We start from the raw sequence: 16,918 nt of genomic DNA, 5'->3' as shown, positions 1-16,918 counted from the left end.
GTTTTATTTATTTTTGAGATGAGGGGGAATGGCAGAGAGAGAGAGAGAGAGAGAGAGAGAGAGAGAGACAGAATCTGAAGCAGGCTCCAGGCTCTGAGCTGTCAGCACAGAGTCCAATGCAGGGTTCAAACCCACAACGTGAGATCATGACCTGGGCTGAAATCAGACACTTAACTGACTGAGCCACCCAGATGCCCCTAAAAATGCTTTACTGAAGATGACATGGTTAGTGATTAAAAGAGAAAAAAATTACTAGATCTTTTGAAAAAGGCACAAATAAGGAAGAGTCGTTAACAACACCAGCAGATGCAAAGCAGTGACACAGTGACTCGAAACATGAAGACTATAGAATGCAAGTCAGGTAAAAAATTGAGATGGTGTCATGATTGTCAGGGATGGTCTCCCAGTTACTCACTGAAGGGAAGCCAGAGATAAAGCCAAATAGGAAACATGGGACCCTGATGTCAAGCTGGGAGGCTGGGTTTGTTCATTTGACATTTTAAGTATCAGGAGGATAGTGTACGATCTTTTAAGCAGGGGAGTGGCCCGAAGAAAGCAGCACATTAAGAAGATTAATCTCGACTGTGTTTAGAGGATGAATTGGCAGAGAACAAAGGAGAGAGATTAGTGGTAGGGCTATTAAAACATCATCCATGAAGTTTACCACAAAGGGATTAGAGAGGTGGCCGTGGGAAGGAAGGCAGCAGCCAATGTGAAATCCCCTGTTTAGCAAAAATATACAAGACTCATCAGTGATGTTATGCTCTTGTTGCATCATGTACTTTTCTCTCTGTGCCCTTGATGCTCCTTAATAAATATTAGTTCTGTCTTCATTTGAAATGACGGCCCCCCACTAACATGTAAGTTCCACATGGGAGGGGTCATGCATACGTTGCTTACTATGTTATTTCCATTGCCTTGCTTAGAGTAGGCATTCAAAGAAAACTGATGAATAAATGAGTAAGACCTTGGGTTATAGCAAAGAAGTTGGTCAGAAACCAAAGGAAAAAGAAGGGAACAAAAAAATGTGGAAGCAAAGAGGAGGAGACAGAAGGGAAGAACAAGAAAGTGGAAAGCGAGAGATGAAGTAGAGAAGGGAGAGGAGGAAGGAAAGGAAAAAGAGATGATACTGAAGTTAAAAACCCGATCACAGAAGAGAAATTGTGTTCCTGCTGGAAAGTGAGGAGCTGATGATGGACGATGGTTTAAAGGGAGAAATATTCAAAGTCCAACTCTACCATTTGCTCTCCATGAGTGAACCTCTCTGTCTCAGCTTCTCCATACATAGAGCAACCTCATAATAACCTTGTAATAGCCTCACAGGTTAACTAATGAGGGTGATTCAATGAATTAACTCAGAACAGCTCCTGGTACCTGAACAGATGTCAGTCACGTTCTTGTTCTTGTTCTTCTCATTCTCCTCCTTCTCTTCCTTCTCCTCCTTCACCATCATCACCATCATCATCATCACCATCACCGTATTTATTCTGTAACCTGTGCTATACCCCAGAGCTGAGACACCATTCAAACCCCTCCTATTTCTATAGAAGTGGAACAGGCAGCAGAAGTCTAAACACATTGACAGTTGAGGTGAAGAGCCCCTCCTTCCAGTCCAGGTTGCTATTGACCTCCCTCGGGAACTATGAGTGGCAAGAATAGGAGCACTTAGCCTTGGCCACTGCCATTGTCCCTTCTGAGTCTCTCTTCCTTTCCCCAAATTGTAAAATAGACATGCCGTTCAATTGCTTCAAATTCATCAGGTTAATTTTTCTTTGTGAAGAATGGAAAATGAGATAGGGGGAAGTGATGAATGGAAATGAGAATGTGCCTTTTAAAAGTAGGCTCAGTGAGGGGCGCCTGGGTGGTTCAGTTGGTTAAGTGTCTGACTCTTGGTTTCAGCTCAGGTCATGATCTTACAGTTCATTGGTTTGAGCCCCACATGAGGCTCCATGCTGACGGTGTGGAGCCTGCTTGAGATTCTCTCTCTGCCCCTCCCCTGTTCATACCCTCTCTCTCAAAATAAATAAACTTTATAAAAATAAATAAATAAATAAAAGTAAGTTCAGGGAAGGAAAAAAGAATCAGGTAAATTTAGGGGGAAAAAAAACAGAAATAATGGTTCATTAAAAATGTGAGAAAGAGAATACAAGATAGGAAAGAAACACAAAGTCCCAATGCTTGAAGGATAAACACCAAGTAAGAGCATAAATAAATAAAAAGCAATATTAAGTAATAGGGAATAAGAAGGCAGAGCTAAAGCAATCATTCTCAACCACAATGACTCCTCCTCCACCGCCTCAAGAGACATTTGGAAAGTCTAGGAACATCTTTAGTTCTCACACGGACATGTTTGGTTGCATCTAGTTAGTAGAGGCCAGAGGTGCTACTAAATATCCTACGATGCATAGGACAGCCTTCAACACCAGAGAATTTTCTGCCCCAAATGTCAATAAAGCCTTGTTTGAGAAAGCCTGAACTAGAGATTAAAGGTAAAGAGGAAAACATGGAAATAGATCAGATCCAGTCACTCTTCTGATCAAAAGTACAAAGCCCCCATCTGACTCCAAGAGTGTTAATCCTTAGACATGTTGCTCTGTGTCCCTCTGATGCCTGCACATACGCTCCTGACACAGTGGCGTCCTTGTTCTTCTGCAAATACCCGGCACACATGCTTCCCGTGAGGGCCTGGGACTGCAGTTCCCTCCACCTGGAGAAGGGCTCCCCTACATATACACACAGGATATTCCTTCACCTTCAAGCTTTTCCTCTGACATCGTCATGTGTGTTTCTCAGTCAGGCTTATTCTGGACCATCCTATTTAAAACTGTACCTCGTCTCTGTGACTGCTCTTCCCATTATAATCTTCTCTTGTTTTACAGGACTTGTGGATTTTGAGTATTTGATGTGGCTTGACAATTATGTTGGTCTGTCTTCCTCATGCCCTCCCCAACCTCTGTGTATGCTCCATGAAGGAATTTTGTCTCTTTTCTAGGTCACTATATCCCCAGCAACAAGAAAAGTGCCTGGCATACAGTAGGTTCCAAACAAGTGTTTGTTGAGTAAATGGATAAAGAGGCTCAGACAAATTCAAGGAATAGGAACAATAATTACAGATACATATACAGTGCTCACTCTATTCATGAGAACTGTTTTAATAAAGTGATTTATATATAATTAGTCTTTCAATCTCTATACCGAGTCTTTAATGTAGGTAATATTATCATTACCATTGCCGTTTTAAAGAGGAAATGAAGTCAGAGTGACATTAAGAAACATGTCCAATACTGCACAGCAGAGCAATATGAAATCAACTGGTCTGGCTGAGAACTTCCCTGTCTACATGATGTTACCCTCCCTATATGACAGAGCCTCAGATTTTTTCTATTATTAAAAAAAAAAAGTAATTCCAAATATTTGTCAAAAACATCCAGCTATCCAATCAAAGGATAATAAAATTTAAACTTTATTCTATATAATGGAGTAAACTTATTGCTGATACTTAAGTTTTAAGATCACAAGTTATTTTCTGGGACATCTGGGTGGCTCCATCAGTTGAGTGCCCAACTTCGGCTTAGGTCATCATCTCATGGTTCGTAACTTCAAGGTCTGCATTGGGCTCTGTGCTGACAGCTCAGAGCCTGGAGCCTGCTTTAGATTCTGTGTCTCCCTCTCTGTCTGCCTCTCCCCCATTCGCTAGCGCTCTCTCTCTCTCTCTCTCTTTCCCTCTCTCAAAAATAAACATTAACAATTTTTTTAATAAAAAAAATCACAAGTTGTTTTCAATTATTGTTTTATCACTATCATCAAAAGTAAAAAAGAAATGGTTACCCAGATAGCTTTTTCAGCCATGGTCACAGTTTTTAGCTGTTTTACTGAAATTTAATTAAAATGTTTAAATTACATACTAACATAAGTTTGGTTGCCCCAATGTATGTAAAATATTAATGATTTATTTTAACAAATTTTATAGAGAACAGTAACTGGCTGCTGATTGTTTCCAACCACATACATGTTTACTTGGCAATGGAGAACACTGGGAGAGATTTGTCTCACAAGGAGATTTCTGGTGTTTGTAATGTGAATTGAGATGTTATAATATATTAACATCATATCCAAGAATACTGTTCTAATGTGGAATAACCAAGCGACAAACGTATGAATTGGAAAGGCTTGTGCTCATATCCCCAAATTATTAGGTATCATTACAGGAGTTACCACACATTTTACTAAGCAGTGTCCTAAGAAGAAAGAAATCAATTAAAATGGTAAGTGACATGAATGTTTCTCCCATCATTCTTCATTCTAGAATTAACATTATGGCCCTTTACACATTCCACATTGCTTTAGAGAGCCTTCTTTCACACTGGAAGAGGTGGTTCCCTATGATAGATGACCTTCTTCAGGTGTAGTCCCTTAAGCTTATTCATGATTGTATGCTTCATCGTCTACAGCACAGTGTCTTACATAAACCAAGTATTCAATAAATCTTTCTTACTTCATGAAATAATGTCATGCAGGAAAGGAAAAATACTTTTTTGGGACCAGTTTTAAGAGAATATGCTTAATTTACAATAAGTTCTGGAAACATTTTGTCCTGCGTATGATATATCTGTCACATAACCTTTAGACACATAAGCTTTCTATACTCTGGGGAGAGTAGTGAAGTGTGTGTGTGTGTGTATGTGTGTGTGTGTGTGTGTGTGTGTGTGTGTGTGTGTCTGTGTGTGTATCTGAAGTAAATTGTGGATAAACTACCCATTTGCTCCCTGGCACAAAAACCATCAGATTTCAGCCATCAGTATTTCTTTTGTTTTCTTTTTATATACCCAGGACTTTTGATCTTGAAAATTACGGAGCTGGGTTTCAAGTAACTACCTGAAAATTAAAAATGAAAACAAAACACACAAGCAATCATTTGTTTTGTCTCATCACCAGAGTTGTTCTCACCTACCCAAGATTCCCTCAGTATCTGTGAAACCTTATTTTCTTGTGAGCTTTTGTTCCAGGAGAAATATCCATGATTTTGTCCAACTTTCAAAGGGCTCTGTTATATGGGAGGAAAAATTAAGAATCACTGATACAAGGTAATTAGTTTGATATATATCTATATCTATAGATATATAGATATAGATAGATAGATAGATAGATAGATAGATAGAGATATTAACTTGTTATTTTTCCACAGCATGAATATAGTTGCAAATCTTAGGATAAGATTTGATACTAGGCAAGAGGCAAATAAAGGCCAACATACCTGTTAGCTTTTGTGTAGTACTAGAGAAGGGAACCTGTTGGAAATCATTAAATTTGTTTTCTCTAAGCAAGTATGGCGTACATTATCTGTAGCTGAGAATCTGTTTATAGTGTGCCAAACACGATAATAACTGACTCATTGGGCACAGGTATGTAATTTGGCTTACTTCAATTATTCTACAAGTAAGCATTTATCCCAAATGCCAATTTGAAGTAGCATTTGCAAAGCAGCAAGAGAGAAGACAAAAATCATAAATATAAGTTCTGTCTTCAAATTGGCAATGTTTTCACCTAGAGCGGGGTCTAGAAGCTCACTTCCTTTAGAATCTGCATCTTCTTTCATTCTCAAAAATAAAAATGCCATGTAAGGCTACATCTGTCCTGAGTTGACAGGCTACCTTGTGAGTGTGCTTTGCTGGGACATTACCTAGATATGTCTATTTCCTCCTTTTAATTAATGTTACTTTCTAGCACTTAGTGCCAAAGAAGCACTTACTCTAGGTTCCCAGATCTTACAGGAAATTTTAGTTTAAAGCAGTTCTTCCTAATGAACTAACTTTGCATAAAATGAAAACATTTCTATTAATATTATATTGGTAAAAAACAAGATTTTAGAATAAGGTTATTTCTTGTATCCCTTATGTACATGGGAAGAGGGGTGGCTTACAATCGACATCACCAAAAATAACATGAGAAATCTAATTATAAAAATACACGTGAACTTTTAGTCGGGTCAATAAGTTTGTGTCTGGTATAGAGTTAAGCAAGCTTTTCTCTTCATCAGTCATAGCAGAATGCTATGAAACTCCAAACATCTCAGAAAACTTAAGGATACTGCATCCCTTCTGAGACCGTTTGATAGCATCAAAAGAAAATAAAAGTTTTCCAATTAATTTGAAACAGCAGCACACAATACTACATATCAGTAAGCTCCCATATTAGTTGCTCTTTTATTTGCTGTCATAATATAAAAAAACTAAGTAGTATTTTATTAACATTTTTTAATACTAAATAGGCCAAGATTAATTCTGCAGCACATATTTATTTGGATGATACAAATTTCAATGTCTAATCAACTCACTGTTAATTCTGACTTGAGACTGGTGCCCAAAATTGACTGCCAAGTCACAAAACCAATGACTGTTACCACAAATTAATAATTAACTACAAAACAAAAATAAAAAGATTTATTAGCTTCACATAAAATTTAAAAAAGCAGTGTCCGATAGATGAGTGGATAAAGAAGATGTGGGATATATATGCTGTGGAATACTATTCAGCCATAAAAAGAATGAAATCTTGTGATTTGCAACATGGACGGACCTGGAGGTCCATAATGCTAAGTGAAAAGTCAGAGAAAGACAAATACCATATGATTTTGCACAGAGGTGGAATTTAAGAAGCAGAACAAAAAACAAAGAAAGCAAATAAGACAAACAAAAGAACACACTCTTTAAATACACAGTGGTTGCCAGAGGGGAGAGGGGTGAGGGGATAGGTGAGATAGATGAAGAGGACTAAGAGTAAATTTATCTTGATGAGCACTGAGAAACTTACAGAACTGTTGAATCATTACATTGTATATCTGGCACTAATATAACGTTGTATGTTAATTTTACCTAAAGAAAGAAGAAAAGAAACAATGTCTATATATAGTGCTGCTGGGAGTAAAAATTTGTAAAAATTCCCCGGAAAACTGTTAATATGGATCAAAAGCTCAAACACTTTTACACTCTTGACTTCTAAGAAAATGTAAACAACAACAACAACAACAAATTAGGAAAAGTCATAGAGCTTAGTGGTTAAATGCCGGGGCTCTAGCACTAAAATGCCTGGCATTGAAGTCTCCCAAGGGACCTTGGGCAAGTGACTTATATCTGGCCTCTGTTTTCTCATCTGTAAAATGGCATAACGGTAGTACCTTTCTCATATGCCTGTTTTGAGTATTAGAAGATTTAATATAACTAAATATACTTAAAGAGTACTAAGGCGAAAAGTAAAAATCTAGCTCTTAGCAGTTTTCATTACCAAAGCAGTTTAAAAATTTTTAGTGATATTTAACAATCACAAAAATTCATAAATTGATAGAATGTCCAACATTAGAGGATTTATACAGTAACTTAGAGATCTATATAATCATTATGATCTAATACTCCTTAAGAAAGCAAAAAATATCACTGCATAAAATTTCATAATTTTATGACTTCATCTATGTTAAAAATATGCATACAAAACGACTGAAAGGAAATATAGCAAAATGTTTAACATATCTATTTCTATTTGACATTAAAGATAATTTTAATTTTCTGTGTAATTTTTAGTTTTTTCCAAACTTTCTATGATATTCATATACTCTATTGCTTCTGAAATGAGAAAAACAAATGAAATTAGTTCTTTAAAACAAAGTACCCATGGGGTTGGGTTTAAGGGAGGGATGCATAAGTAGAGCACGGAACATTTTTAGGGCCATAAAAATACTCTGTATGATACCATAAGATGGATACGCATCATTATGCATTTTTCCAAACCCAAAGTTGCACACCACCAAGAAGAAGCCATGTTATGAACTGTGGACTTTGGGTGATTATGATGTGTCAGTAGAGCTTCATCAGTTGTTAAGAAATTCACCACTCCAGTGGGGGATGTGATAATGGGAGACACAATGCATTGTGTGGAGGCAGGAGGTATCCAGAAATCTGTGCCTTCACCTCAACTTTGCTGTGAGCCTAAGTTGGACTAAAAAAACCCCACAAAGTCTTAATAAAATACATAAATCAATTTTAAGCTTTTTTAAAAGAAAAAAAGTACTGTTTGTTGTTTACTAATCTATTTTCGGCATGAGGTAGGTTACACACATTTCAAACAGCACTGAATTAGTGCCTATTAGAATTCGAGCCCTCTAATTCCCAAAAATTGCCCACGAAATTTTTCATGAACTAGTTCCATGGAAGGGTCTGTAGTTTAATTTGTTTGATAAAATGTGTTTTACTCAAACTTGCAATTCTATCTCTTTTGCTACATTTTGATTAAATACCTGAGATCCTCAAAACAGCAAAGGTAGAAAAAACATAATCCAGGTAAACATGAAACCTATTGCATTGGTTTTATTATCTATTTAGTTCACTATTGCCTGAAGCACATTATCTATTTATTGGTTTAAGGTTGCTTGAGTTTCTTATCAGCTAATTCCTTGAGTGTTGAATGGCTTTAATGCATAGAAAATAGAGACGGTGAAATATGGTTATTGGTTATCTTTATTTTCTCAGAACCATTCGTTCTTCCAGTAACATGCTAAGCCGTCATGCTTAAGACAAGAAAAATAAAAAAACATTTTAGCATTTTGTAAATATACTTGAGTTTAAGGAGTCGGACTGTTGCATAGTGTCGTAAAAGTATAGTTATTGGTACAATTGATTGAACTGTGAAATTTCATTCATTCACAACTTTAGAACTTGGAAAATATTCCAGAGATCCTTCTCTATAATTTGTTCTAGTAATGAATTTAACATTCATGGACTTATTAACCAAAAAATATTTGGTAGGATTTCCTAGAGCAATAAACTACAGAACTTGATGTGAATAAGCCATCTGAAAAGAGGAAAACATTTAAAAACCAAAATATTATGTTCAGCGTCGCTCCTTATCAGGGAAATACAAATCAAAACCACACTCAGGTATCACCTCACGCCAGTCAGAGTGGCCAAAATGAACAAATCAGGAGACTATAGATGCTGGAGAGGATGTGGAGAAACAGGAACCCTCTTGCACTGTTGGTGGGAATGCAAATTGGTGCAGCCACTCTGGAAAGCAGTGTGGAGGTTCCTCAGAAAATTAAAAATAGACCTACCCTATGACCCAGCAATAGCACTGCTAGGAATTTATCCAAGGGATACAGGAGTACTGATGCATAGGGCCACTTGTACCCCAATGTTCATAGCAGCACTCTCAACAATAGCCAAATTATGGAAAGAGCCTAAATGTCCATCAACTGATGAATGGATAAAGAAATTGTGGTTTATGTACACAATGGAATACTACGTGGCAATGAGAAAAAATGAAATATGGCCTTTTGTAGCAACGTGGATGGAACTGGAGAGTGTGATGCTAAGTGAAATAAGCCATACAGAGAAAGACAGATACCATATGGTTTCACTCTTATGTGGATCCTGAGAAACTTAACAGGAACCCATGGGGGAGGGGGAGGAAAAAAGAAAAAAAAAAAAAAAAGAGGTTAGAGTGGGAGAGAGCCAAAGCATAAGAGACTGTTAAAAACTGAGAACAAACTGAGGGTTGATGGGGGGTGGGAGGGAGGGGAGGGTGGGTGATGGGTATTGAGGAGGGCACCTTTTGGGATGAGCACTGGGTGTTGTATGGAAACCAATTTGACAATAAATTTCATATAAAAAAATAAAAAATAAAAATAAAAATAAATAAAATAAAATAAACAAAAAACCAAAATATTAAAAAAATTATTTTTAGTGTTTATTTTTGAGAGACACAGAGAGACAGAGCACGAGCAGGGATGGAGAGGAAAGAGAGAGGGAGACAGAATCTGAAGTAGGCTCCAGGCTCCTAGCTGTCAGCACAGAGCCCGACGCTGGGCTCAAACCCACAGACCAGGAGATCATGACCTGAACTGAAGTCGGGTGCTTAACAGACTGAGCCACCCAGGTACCCCAAAGAACAAAAATATTTTGCAGGTAATTGTTAATTCTGTCAATTCTGTTTCCCTCAGTGTCCAAATGGACCGTTTCCAGTGGGGTTCCAAACTTTTCAAAATTAAACTTAAGTTTAATTTATTTCTCTTTATGACCTCATAAGAAAAATCATGAGTGCTTTCCAGTCCACAGTCACACTACTGACATAGCTTCCCACCTAAGTAGTCCAGTCACTAAGTGATTCCAGGGTGCAGAAAGAATAACTCATCTTAACTGGGTTCTCTATGAGAGACATATCTACTTAAAAGGCTTAGCAATAAATAAATAGACAAATAGAAAAATTATATATATATACATATGTATATATATATACATGTATATATATATACATACACATATATATATACATGTATACATGTATATGTATATATATATATAATGTGTGTATCTAAATACACATATATAATCATATTTATCAAATATTTAAATTTGATAAATTATACTCATTAAACAAATATGTAACATATGCATATATTCAACCTATTAGCAGCCTTATTACTTCACATTATAAAGTGAAACATGGCAAAAAAGTGCAAAATTATGAGTCTAAACTAAATGAGAATATAGCTAAAGCAGCAATGAATTTTGTTTCCAAATCAAAAGGTTCTTTACTACGTATTTCAGTGTCTTCCTAACAAGATCTGTGATACCAATATTAACAACAGTATTTGATGCAAAACAATTTACCAGTGAGATCTTCATAAAATAATAGGCAAAGCGATACCCAAAGATGTCAGATTATTTGACAACTATTTTTAAAAAGTAGTTTTTTCTATTTTTCTTAATATAAAAAAAAAGTATATGCCCACACCTAATAAACCAATGATGGCTAATTTTATCCCTAAAACTCCAGTTTCACCACTATTTTCTTCTTTTTTCCAATGTGTAGAAAAAAGCGTCATGGATTAATATTGTATCCTAATGCTATTTCCTGTTAATTTCTTCTCCTCTCTACTTATTCAAATTGTAACCACATCTCAAAGATCTAAAATCTTCTGTTTTGACTCTTCATCCACCCAAAGGATTAATCCCTCATGAAAAACTCAATACATCCAGTTTTAAGACTTGGATAGGTGATCTCCTGTATGTGGCATTGATCCATTTGTGTCAGTCATGACAATCTGAATAAATTGTAAGGTCCTTAAAATTCTGTCTTATCATCCTTTTTAAGCTTTGACATTCTTCACCAAAGTCTTGCTACATTACTAAGTACACAGCAAATATCATTGTATAAATCTACACACACTAATTCTTATTCTCAATTCTGCTTTTTATTCTCAAGCCCATTAGATCACAGTGAGAGTGGCCACTAAAAGCAGTAATAATGCCTTTTTACACTAGTGATGTTCAAAGACAGTTAAAATGCATCCCAAACTGATGTTTTGAGGTCACTGAGACCAGAAACTATAAATTCTTCTTCTTGGTAGCCATGAAAAGATAATACAGTACTTGGCACATAGTAGGTACTCAGTAAATACACTGAATTATGCATAAGGCTTTTCCATTATACTATAGAAGATCAAAAGATCCTCATTATTTCTGAAAATCATTTAAGATTTTACTGAATACCGAGGGTAGAATAAAACTGCCCTTAGAGTTTCCAGAAATCCTGTTCCTTTTCTTCCAAGATACAATCCAATTATAAATGATGAAGCAATGATCAGTAAATAACTAATCATAGAAGACACTCATCATAGTTTTGTCCTAATTAGTAACGTGTTTCAAGCAGTCACTACTATGTTCGAACCTACTCCAATACCTGAATTTTCAAATGACTCAAGTCCAGAAAACTTCTGAAAAGAAAAGCAATTTCAAAATAACCTCCAACACAGGTCCAGTATTGTTGGTGCAGAGTTTATGTAAGAATAAAAATGGAATATTCAAAAAAGAATATTGCCTTTTAGAATAGAAAAAGCAGAAAAGAAAAACAAATACCATATGGTGACTGATAAAGTGATCTAGTCATAATCACTGTTTTTATTTCTAATTTCTGTTCCGAGTTAATAAGAACTCATGGCTAATTTATATCAAGATAGAGTATGGCCTAAAGGCATACCATTGACAATAAAAGAATTAGATTCTAAATATAACAGTTTATGTTCAATATATACCAATGATAAACTGCCAGAATACTGAATCTAACCAATGATGAACAGTGAAATTCATGTTTACAAGTCACAGATCTAGAGACCAACAAGGTTTGCAATTTTACAGTTTTAAGTTACTCCTCCATACAAAACTACATCAAAGATATGTTCAATCACATGTGCAGTATTATCTTCAAAAGATAAATGCTGGACAACTGCAAGATGTCATAGGTTAAACATGCCCTATAAATATTTGTTCTCAAAATAACTATCATTCACATTACATAAATGACCAATGCTCTGAGATTCAGCCTTAGCATATACAACTCCGTGCGTAAACCTAGAATGATAGCCTCACAGAAGTAATTAACAATCCCACGACATCATTTATCATTCATAAATTTCACTCTCAGGGTAAGATTTTTACAAAAAAGGCCCTGGCAGCCAATCAAAGATTCCAAAGCATTAAGTCAAAATTTTATTTCTGGATCTGTCTGGAAGATAGATCCTTTCATTTACTTGGTTGTACATTATTTACGTTTTCCCATACTCTTAATAAACGACCTGTTTTTGCTTTTTTTTTCCCTTATAAAGCCTCAAATAAATGAAGACACAGAAAGAGGGAAAGAGAGACCCACAAATTTTCTGATTTCCTTCTTTGGGATTCTAATCAAGAGTCTTAGGGAGGTTAAAAGTTTCAATGTAGATCTATCTGGTCTCCAAAAGCCTATAGAATAATGAGGCAAAGCAGAACCAGGCCCATGTGCAGTTCCTCTTTATTTATTCTGTCTAAAATAGACAGTGGAGTGACACATCGTAACAAGGAAGCATGTGCCCATAAATGCAGACTTTTGACTGCCTTTTTTCTTAATTCCAGCCTCCTGCCTTGACAGTAAACACATGACTTTGTTGATAAAGGTTTCCCACACTTCCCACCGTAGAAACCTCAACTACTACAAAATTTTGCCAAAAGGAACATGCCCAAATTTGTTCATTTTTTAAAACGCCATAATGTTTCAGATGAAAACACAGCCTGCCAAAGACGTCAAATAAAAGAATAACAAAGAAACGAACAGCATCTTTAGACTTGAATGTCAATGCATAACCTCGCCATCTGTCAACCAGTTGTGAAGCAATGATCCCAGAAAAGCCCTGCAAACACGAACAAGTTAGATCCTTGCACCGATCATCTGTATCAATCTCCACTCTCAGGACCTCAGTGGCAATTATGCTCTATGGAACAACCTACAGAAATGGCATGTGCCACCGGCAAACCGAACCCTGCCAATGAATGGGCCATTTTAACAGATTTTCATTCGGTAACGCGCGGAGTTCAGTTCCTAGAGGTAATGGGAAATCGGGGGAGAAAGGGAGTTGGGCTGTGGGGGAGAGGGGAGGGTCTCTTTCCTCACGTTTGGATTGGAAATTGGATGCAGGAGGTTAATCTCTGGAGGCCAGACATCCAAACAACCCTCAGTCTCCTCCCACTTGGCCTCTGGAACAGGAATACAATTTTGGACCTCGCGTCTGCCCCACTCCTTCCCTTCCCGCCGCGGCCACCACCTTAGAAGTTACAGTCTGAGCTCTCGCACAACTGCGGGTGCGGACGCCGGTACCGAGAACCGCACCAGCCGTCCTTAGGGAGATGAACAGCGGGCTGGGACTCGGCCATCAGCTCCGCGAAGCCACCAGCTGCCGCCCGGCCGGGCTCGCGGGCGACCCCACCCCTCCCCCCACCCCCCTTGCCTGGAGCAGCCGCCGGAGTTACGCAGCCTCAGCCCCGACACCTCCCCGGCTGCTTTCAATCCTGATCACAGGGGATAGGGGTGGGAGGCCAGAAGTGGAACAGAGGGTGAGGGTGAAGGGGCAGCGGGAAAGAACCCAAACAGTCCAGTTGGCAAGAGCCAGGACGCCAAGTGGCAGGACCCCGGTGCACACACACCACACACGCGCACACGCTCACACACGCGCCCCGCTCCCCCGGTTCAAAGCCAAGCGGCTACAAGATGGGAGCAACGCAGGAGGTGGGGTGGCGGGAAGGCCCGGAGTTACGGGGAGCGACGTTAGGAGGGCAGGGGATGCTTCAGGAACTGCGAAAGTGAGAAAGTCCCAGACCCCCGTCTCCATCCCCAAGTCTGGGCTGCCCTGCCTGCAGCCCCGGTCGCCTTCCACCCAGCGCAGCTCGGGAGGCGGGGAGGGGAGCCAGAGCCGAGCTTCCCCCAGGCTGCCCTCCCCGGCCTGGCCCAGGGCCCGGAACCCGGCCCCCCTCCAGCCCCGGCTTGGGGAGGCTGCCAGGCAAGGAGCGACTTGCCAAAGGACTCTGGGGGAGCAAGAGGGCAGGACAGGAGCATTTTGCACGCTCCGGCCGGGCTGCTCATTTCTTCCTCTGTCGACACACCCCCAGGAGCCCCCCTTCCCCGACAATACACGCACAGATACAGAGACACGCACGCGTTCGCCCTTCCCACGATCCCAGGTCCATCGATTAAAACACTAGTTGATTTCTTCCTGATTAAAAAGGAAAAAAAAAAAAAAAAAAGTGCAGCAACTCTTTTCAGGAGTCGCCGGAGCAAGGAAAGTCCGTCTGCAGGCGTCCTTCTATAGTTTGCTAGGAGTTAAGAAATCTGGCGGTCCCACTGAGAACCGGACCGGAACCCCGAGGGGGCGAAAGGTGACGAACTCCTTCCCCACCCCCGCGCCTCTCACCTCCTTAAGTTCCTTGGCCACGTCCTTCAGGTCGCCCAGTACTAATTCCAGATCCTCCACGATGATCTTGATCTGTTCCTTCACCTTGGTTTTGGAGGCTGCCGGCGGTCCCTCGGCTGGACAGGACGAGGAGGGGGTCCCCTTGGACTTGGCTGACATTCTCTGGGGGCAGGCGAGGCAGGTCAGCACAGGCGGGCGAGCGGAGGCTGCTGCGCGCCCCCGTCCCTGGCGCTGCTGCGGCCGCTGCCGCCACGAGCCCCCCGCATCTTGGACGCTCCCCGGGCAGCGGCGGGTGGCTGCGCTCGGCGCTCGGCAGGGCGGCCGCACCGTGGTGCTGCCATCAACTCCCCGAGACGCGGCGCTGGGCGCGGGGCTGCAGACGGGCGAGCAGCGCGCCTGCGCCTCCTCCCGCCGCCGCCCGCCGCTCTCGCGCACACACGCGCTCGCTCCCCGCCCGCGGAGACGGCCGCCCGGCCGCCGCGCCCCGGGCCGTCAGCTGCAGTCCCCGCGGCCCGGCGCTCCGGGAGCTCTCGCCCGGCACGCGGGCGTCCGCGAGCAGGGACACAAGTCCGCGCCCTGCCCGGCCCTGGCCGTCATCCTGAAATGCCCTCGTCTCCGCAGCCGACTGGGGCGGGGGGGGGGGGGGGGTCTTCTCACACCTAGCCGGCTTCCTTCCTTCTCCCCCGCTAGCAGAGCCCTGGTTCCCCACCACACTTTAGGACAAAATGGAAAGAACCCCCCCTCCCCCCGTAGGGCCAGGAGTTGCGTTTAGGGGCAGTAAAGCGACCCTAAGTGTTTATCGAGGACCCAAGTATGTTCAGAAGGCCTCCAATCATTCTCCTAGTTGATCTAGGAGTTACACAGAGGTGTTCCTACTTCTGCAGGAAAAGAGAGAGACAGAGAGAGAGAGAGAGAGACAGAGAGAGAGAGAGACAGAGAGAGAGAGAAATGTGCACAAAGACCCCTCACCCGTGGTATAATGAAATGCAGCCACAGTTCTTGAACGAGGTTGCCTAGTCCTGCTGATTCCACAAAACTAATAGCGGATGTATTAATTTCACGTCCCCACACCAAAAATCCCTCAGGGAGACTGAGTCATCTTGGCTGTACTTATCTGGGACAGGTCCTCTCTCTCTCTTTCTAACTATTCTTTCTGTTTTCATGACCTATGCTGATGTATGTTTGGGTAGATACGCTGTCTGGATCTCCTCTTGAAAGAGCTGAATAAGAAGAGTTTGCCTCCAACTTTTTTTTTTCCCCCATCATTTTTTTTTTAATCTCCATTTCAAGCCTTTCGCTACTAAATAGGAAATAACTTTCTGACTGTTCTGCCAAAAGGATCCAGGGAGGAGAGCTAATAGGAAGCCTTCAGTCTCATTCTCAGTAGGTGGCTCCCATTCTCATTAGCTAAAGTTTTAATTTCCTTAGTAACAAACCCATGGGCTATTAGCTACTGACCTCGCAGGATGGTTTTACTTTATTGTCTTCAGCGCACACTACTCCAAATCATTATTTTAATAGGCTTCCCATTTTGGCCATGCCTTAGCAGGGCCCTTGTTTTTTGCTTCTCACACCCTAGGTTGTCCCAACAAGCCTCTTTAGATGAAAAAAATCTTGGCACTTCTCCCCTTCTGACTTCCTTAAGCCCTCCGTAATCAATCACTGTCTTAATTCTGAACACCTTCCCTTGACAAAATCATTGGAAGTCATATATGAATATGGAAAAAAGACGCACCGGAAGAAAAAAAATAGAAATTTAGATAGGATGTCTCAGCAGGAGCTGCTGGGAGACAATTAAAATAAGGAAAGAATAAAAGAACCAGTGTGCAGTAAGAAAATTGGAGAGGAGAAAAAGGAAGAAATAATTAGAAGTGTTCAATAAGCAATATGCTCAACGTCTCTGAGGTAGGGAGAAGAGATTTTTTTTTTCTAAGTTCCTTTATCTCTGCAGGTTCTTTATTTTATAAAGATGTAACAGTAAAAATAATTTTATCAGGTTTATAAACTCTCCTACTGGAAATTTCTGATCTTTAATGATAGCTTTATTTTATATGTGAATAAAGATAAATGGTCAGAAATGGCAGGAGAGCATAAGAAAAAAAAAGGAAAAATGCTTTTTCTCTAGCTTTGAATTGTTGACTCTCAGTTGTAGGC

The 16,918-nt window shown here is 40.3% G+C and overlaps 1 protein-coding gene across 2 annotated transcripts in view; it reads right to left on the bottom strand.

Annotated features, from left to right (window-relative positions):
• PRR16 (proline rich 16) overlaps nt 1-15,207 on the bottom strand; it is a 308,323-nt gene extending 293,116 nt beyond the window's left edge. Inside the window, exon 1 of one of the 2 annotated variants that reach the window (XM_043586072.1) lies at nt 14,765-15,207. In XM_043586072.1, the coding sequence (XP_043442007.1) occupies nt 14,765-14,923 (159 nt within the window). In that variant the 5' untranslated portion in view covers nt 14,924-15,207. The remainder of the gene's footprint in view (nt 1-14,764) is intronic. The other variant, XM_043586092.1, reaches the window with a different exon arrangement.
• Nucleotides 15,208-16,918: the final 1,711 nt, after the last annotated feature.

The sequence above is a fragment of the Prionailurus bengalensis genome, chromosome A1, assembly GCF_016509475.1.
Source record: "Prionailurus bengalensis isolate Pbe53 chromosome A1, Fcat_Pben_1.1_paternal_pri, whole genome shotgun sequence".
NCBI classification, from domain to species: Eukaryota; Metazoa; Chordata; class Mammalia; order Carnivora; family Felidae; genus Prionailurus; species Prionailurus bengalensis.
The sequence above is the reverse complement of the archived record's forward strand: the minus strand, read 5'-3'. Positions and strand labels throughout refer to the sequence as shown.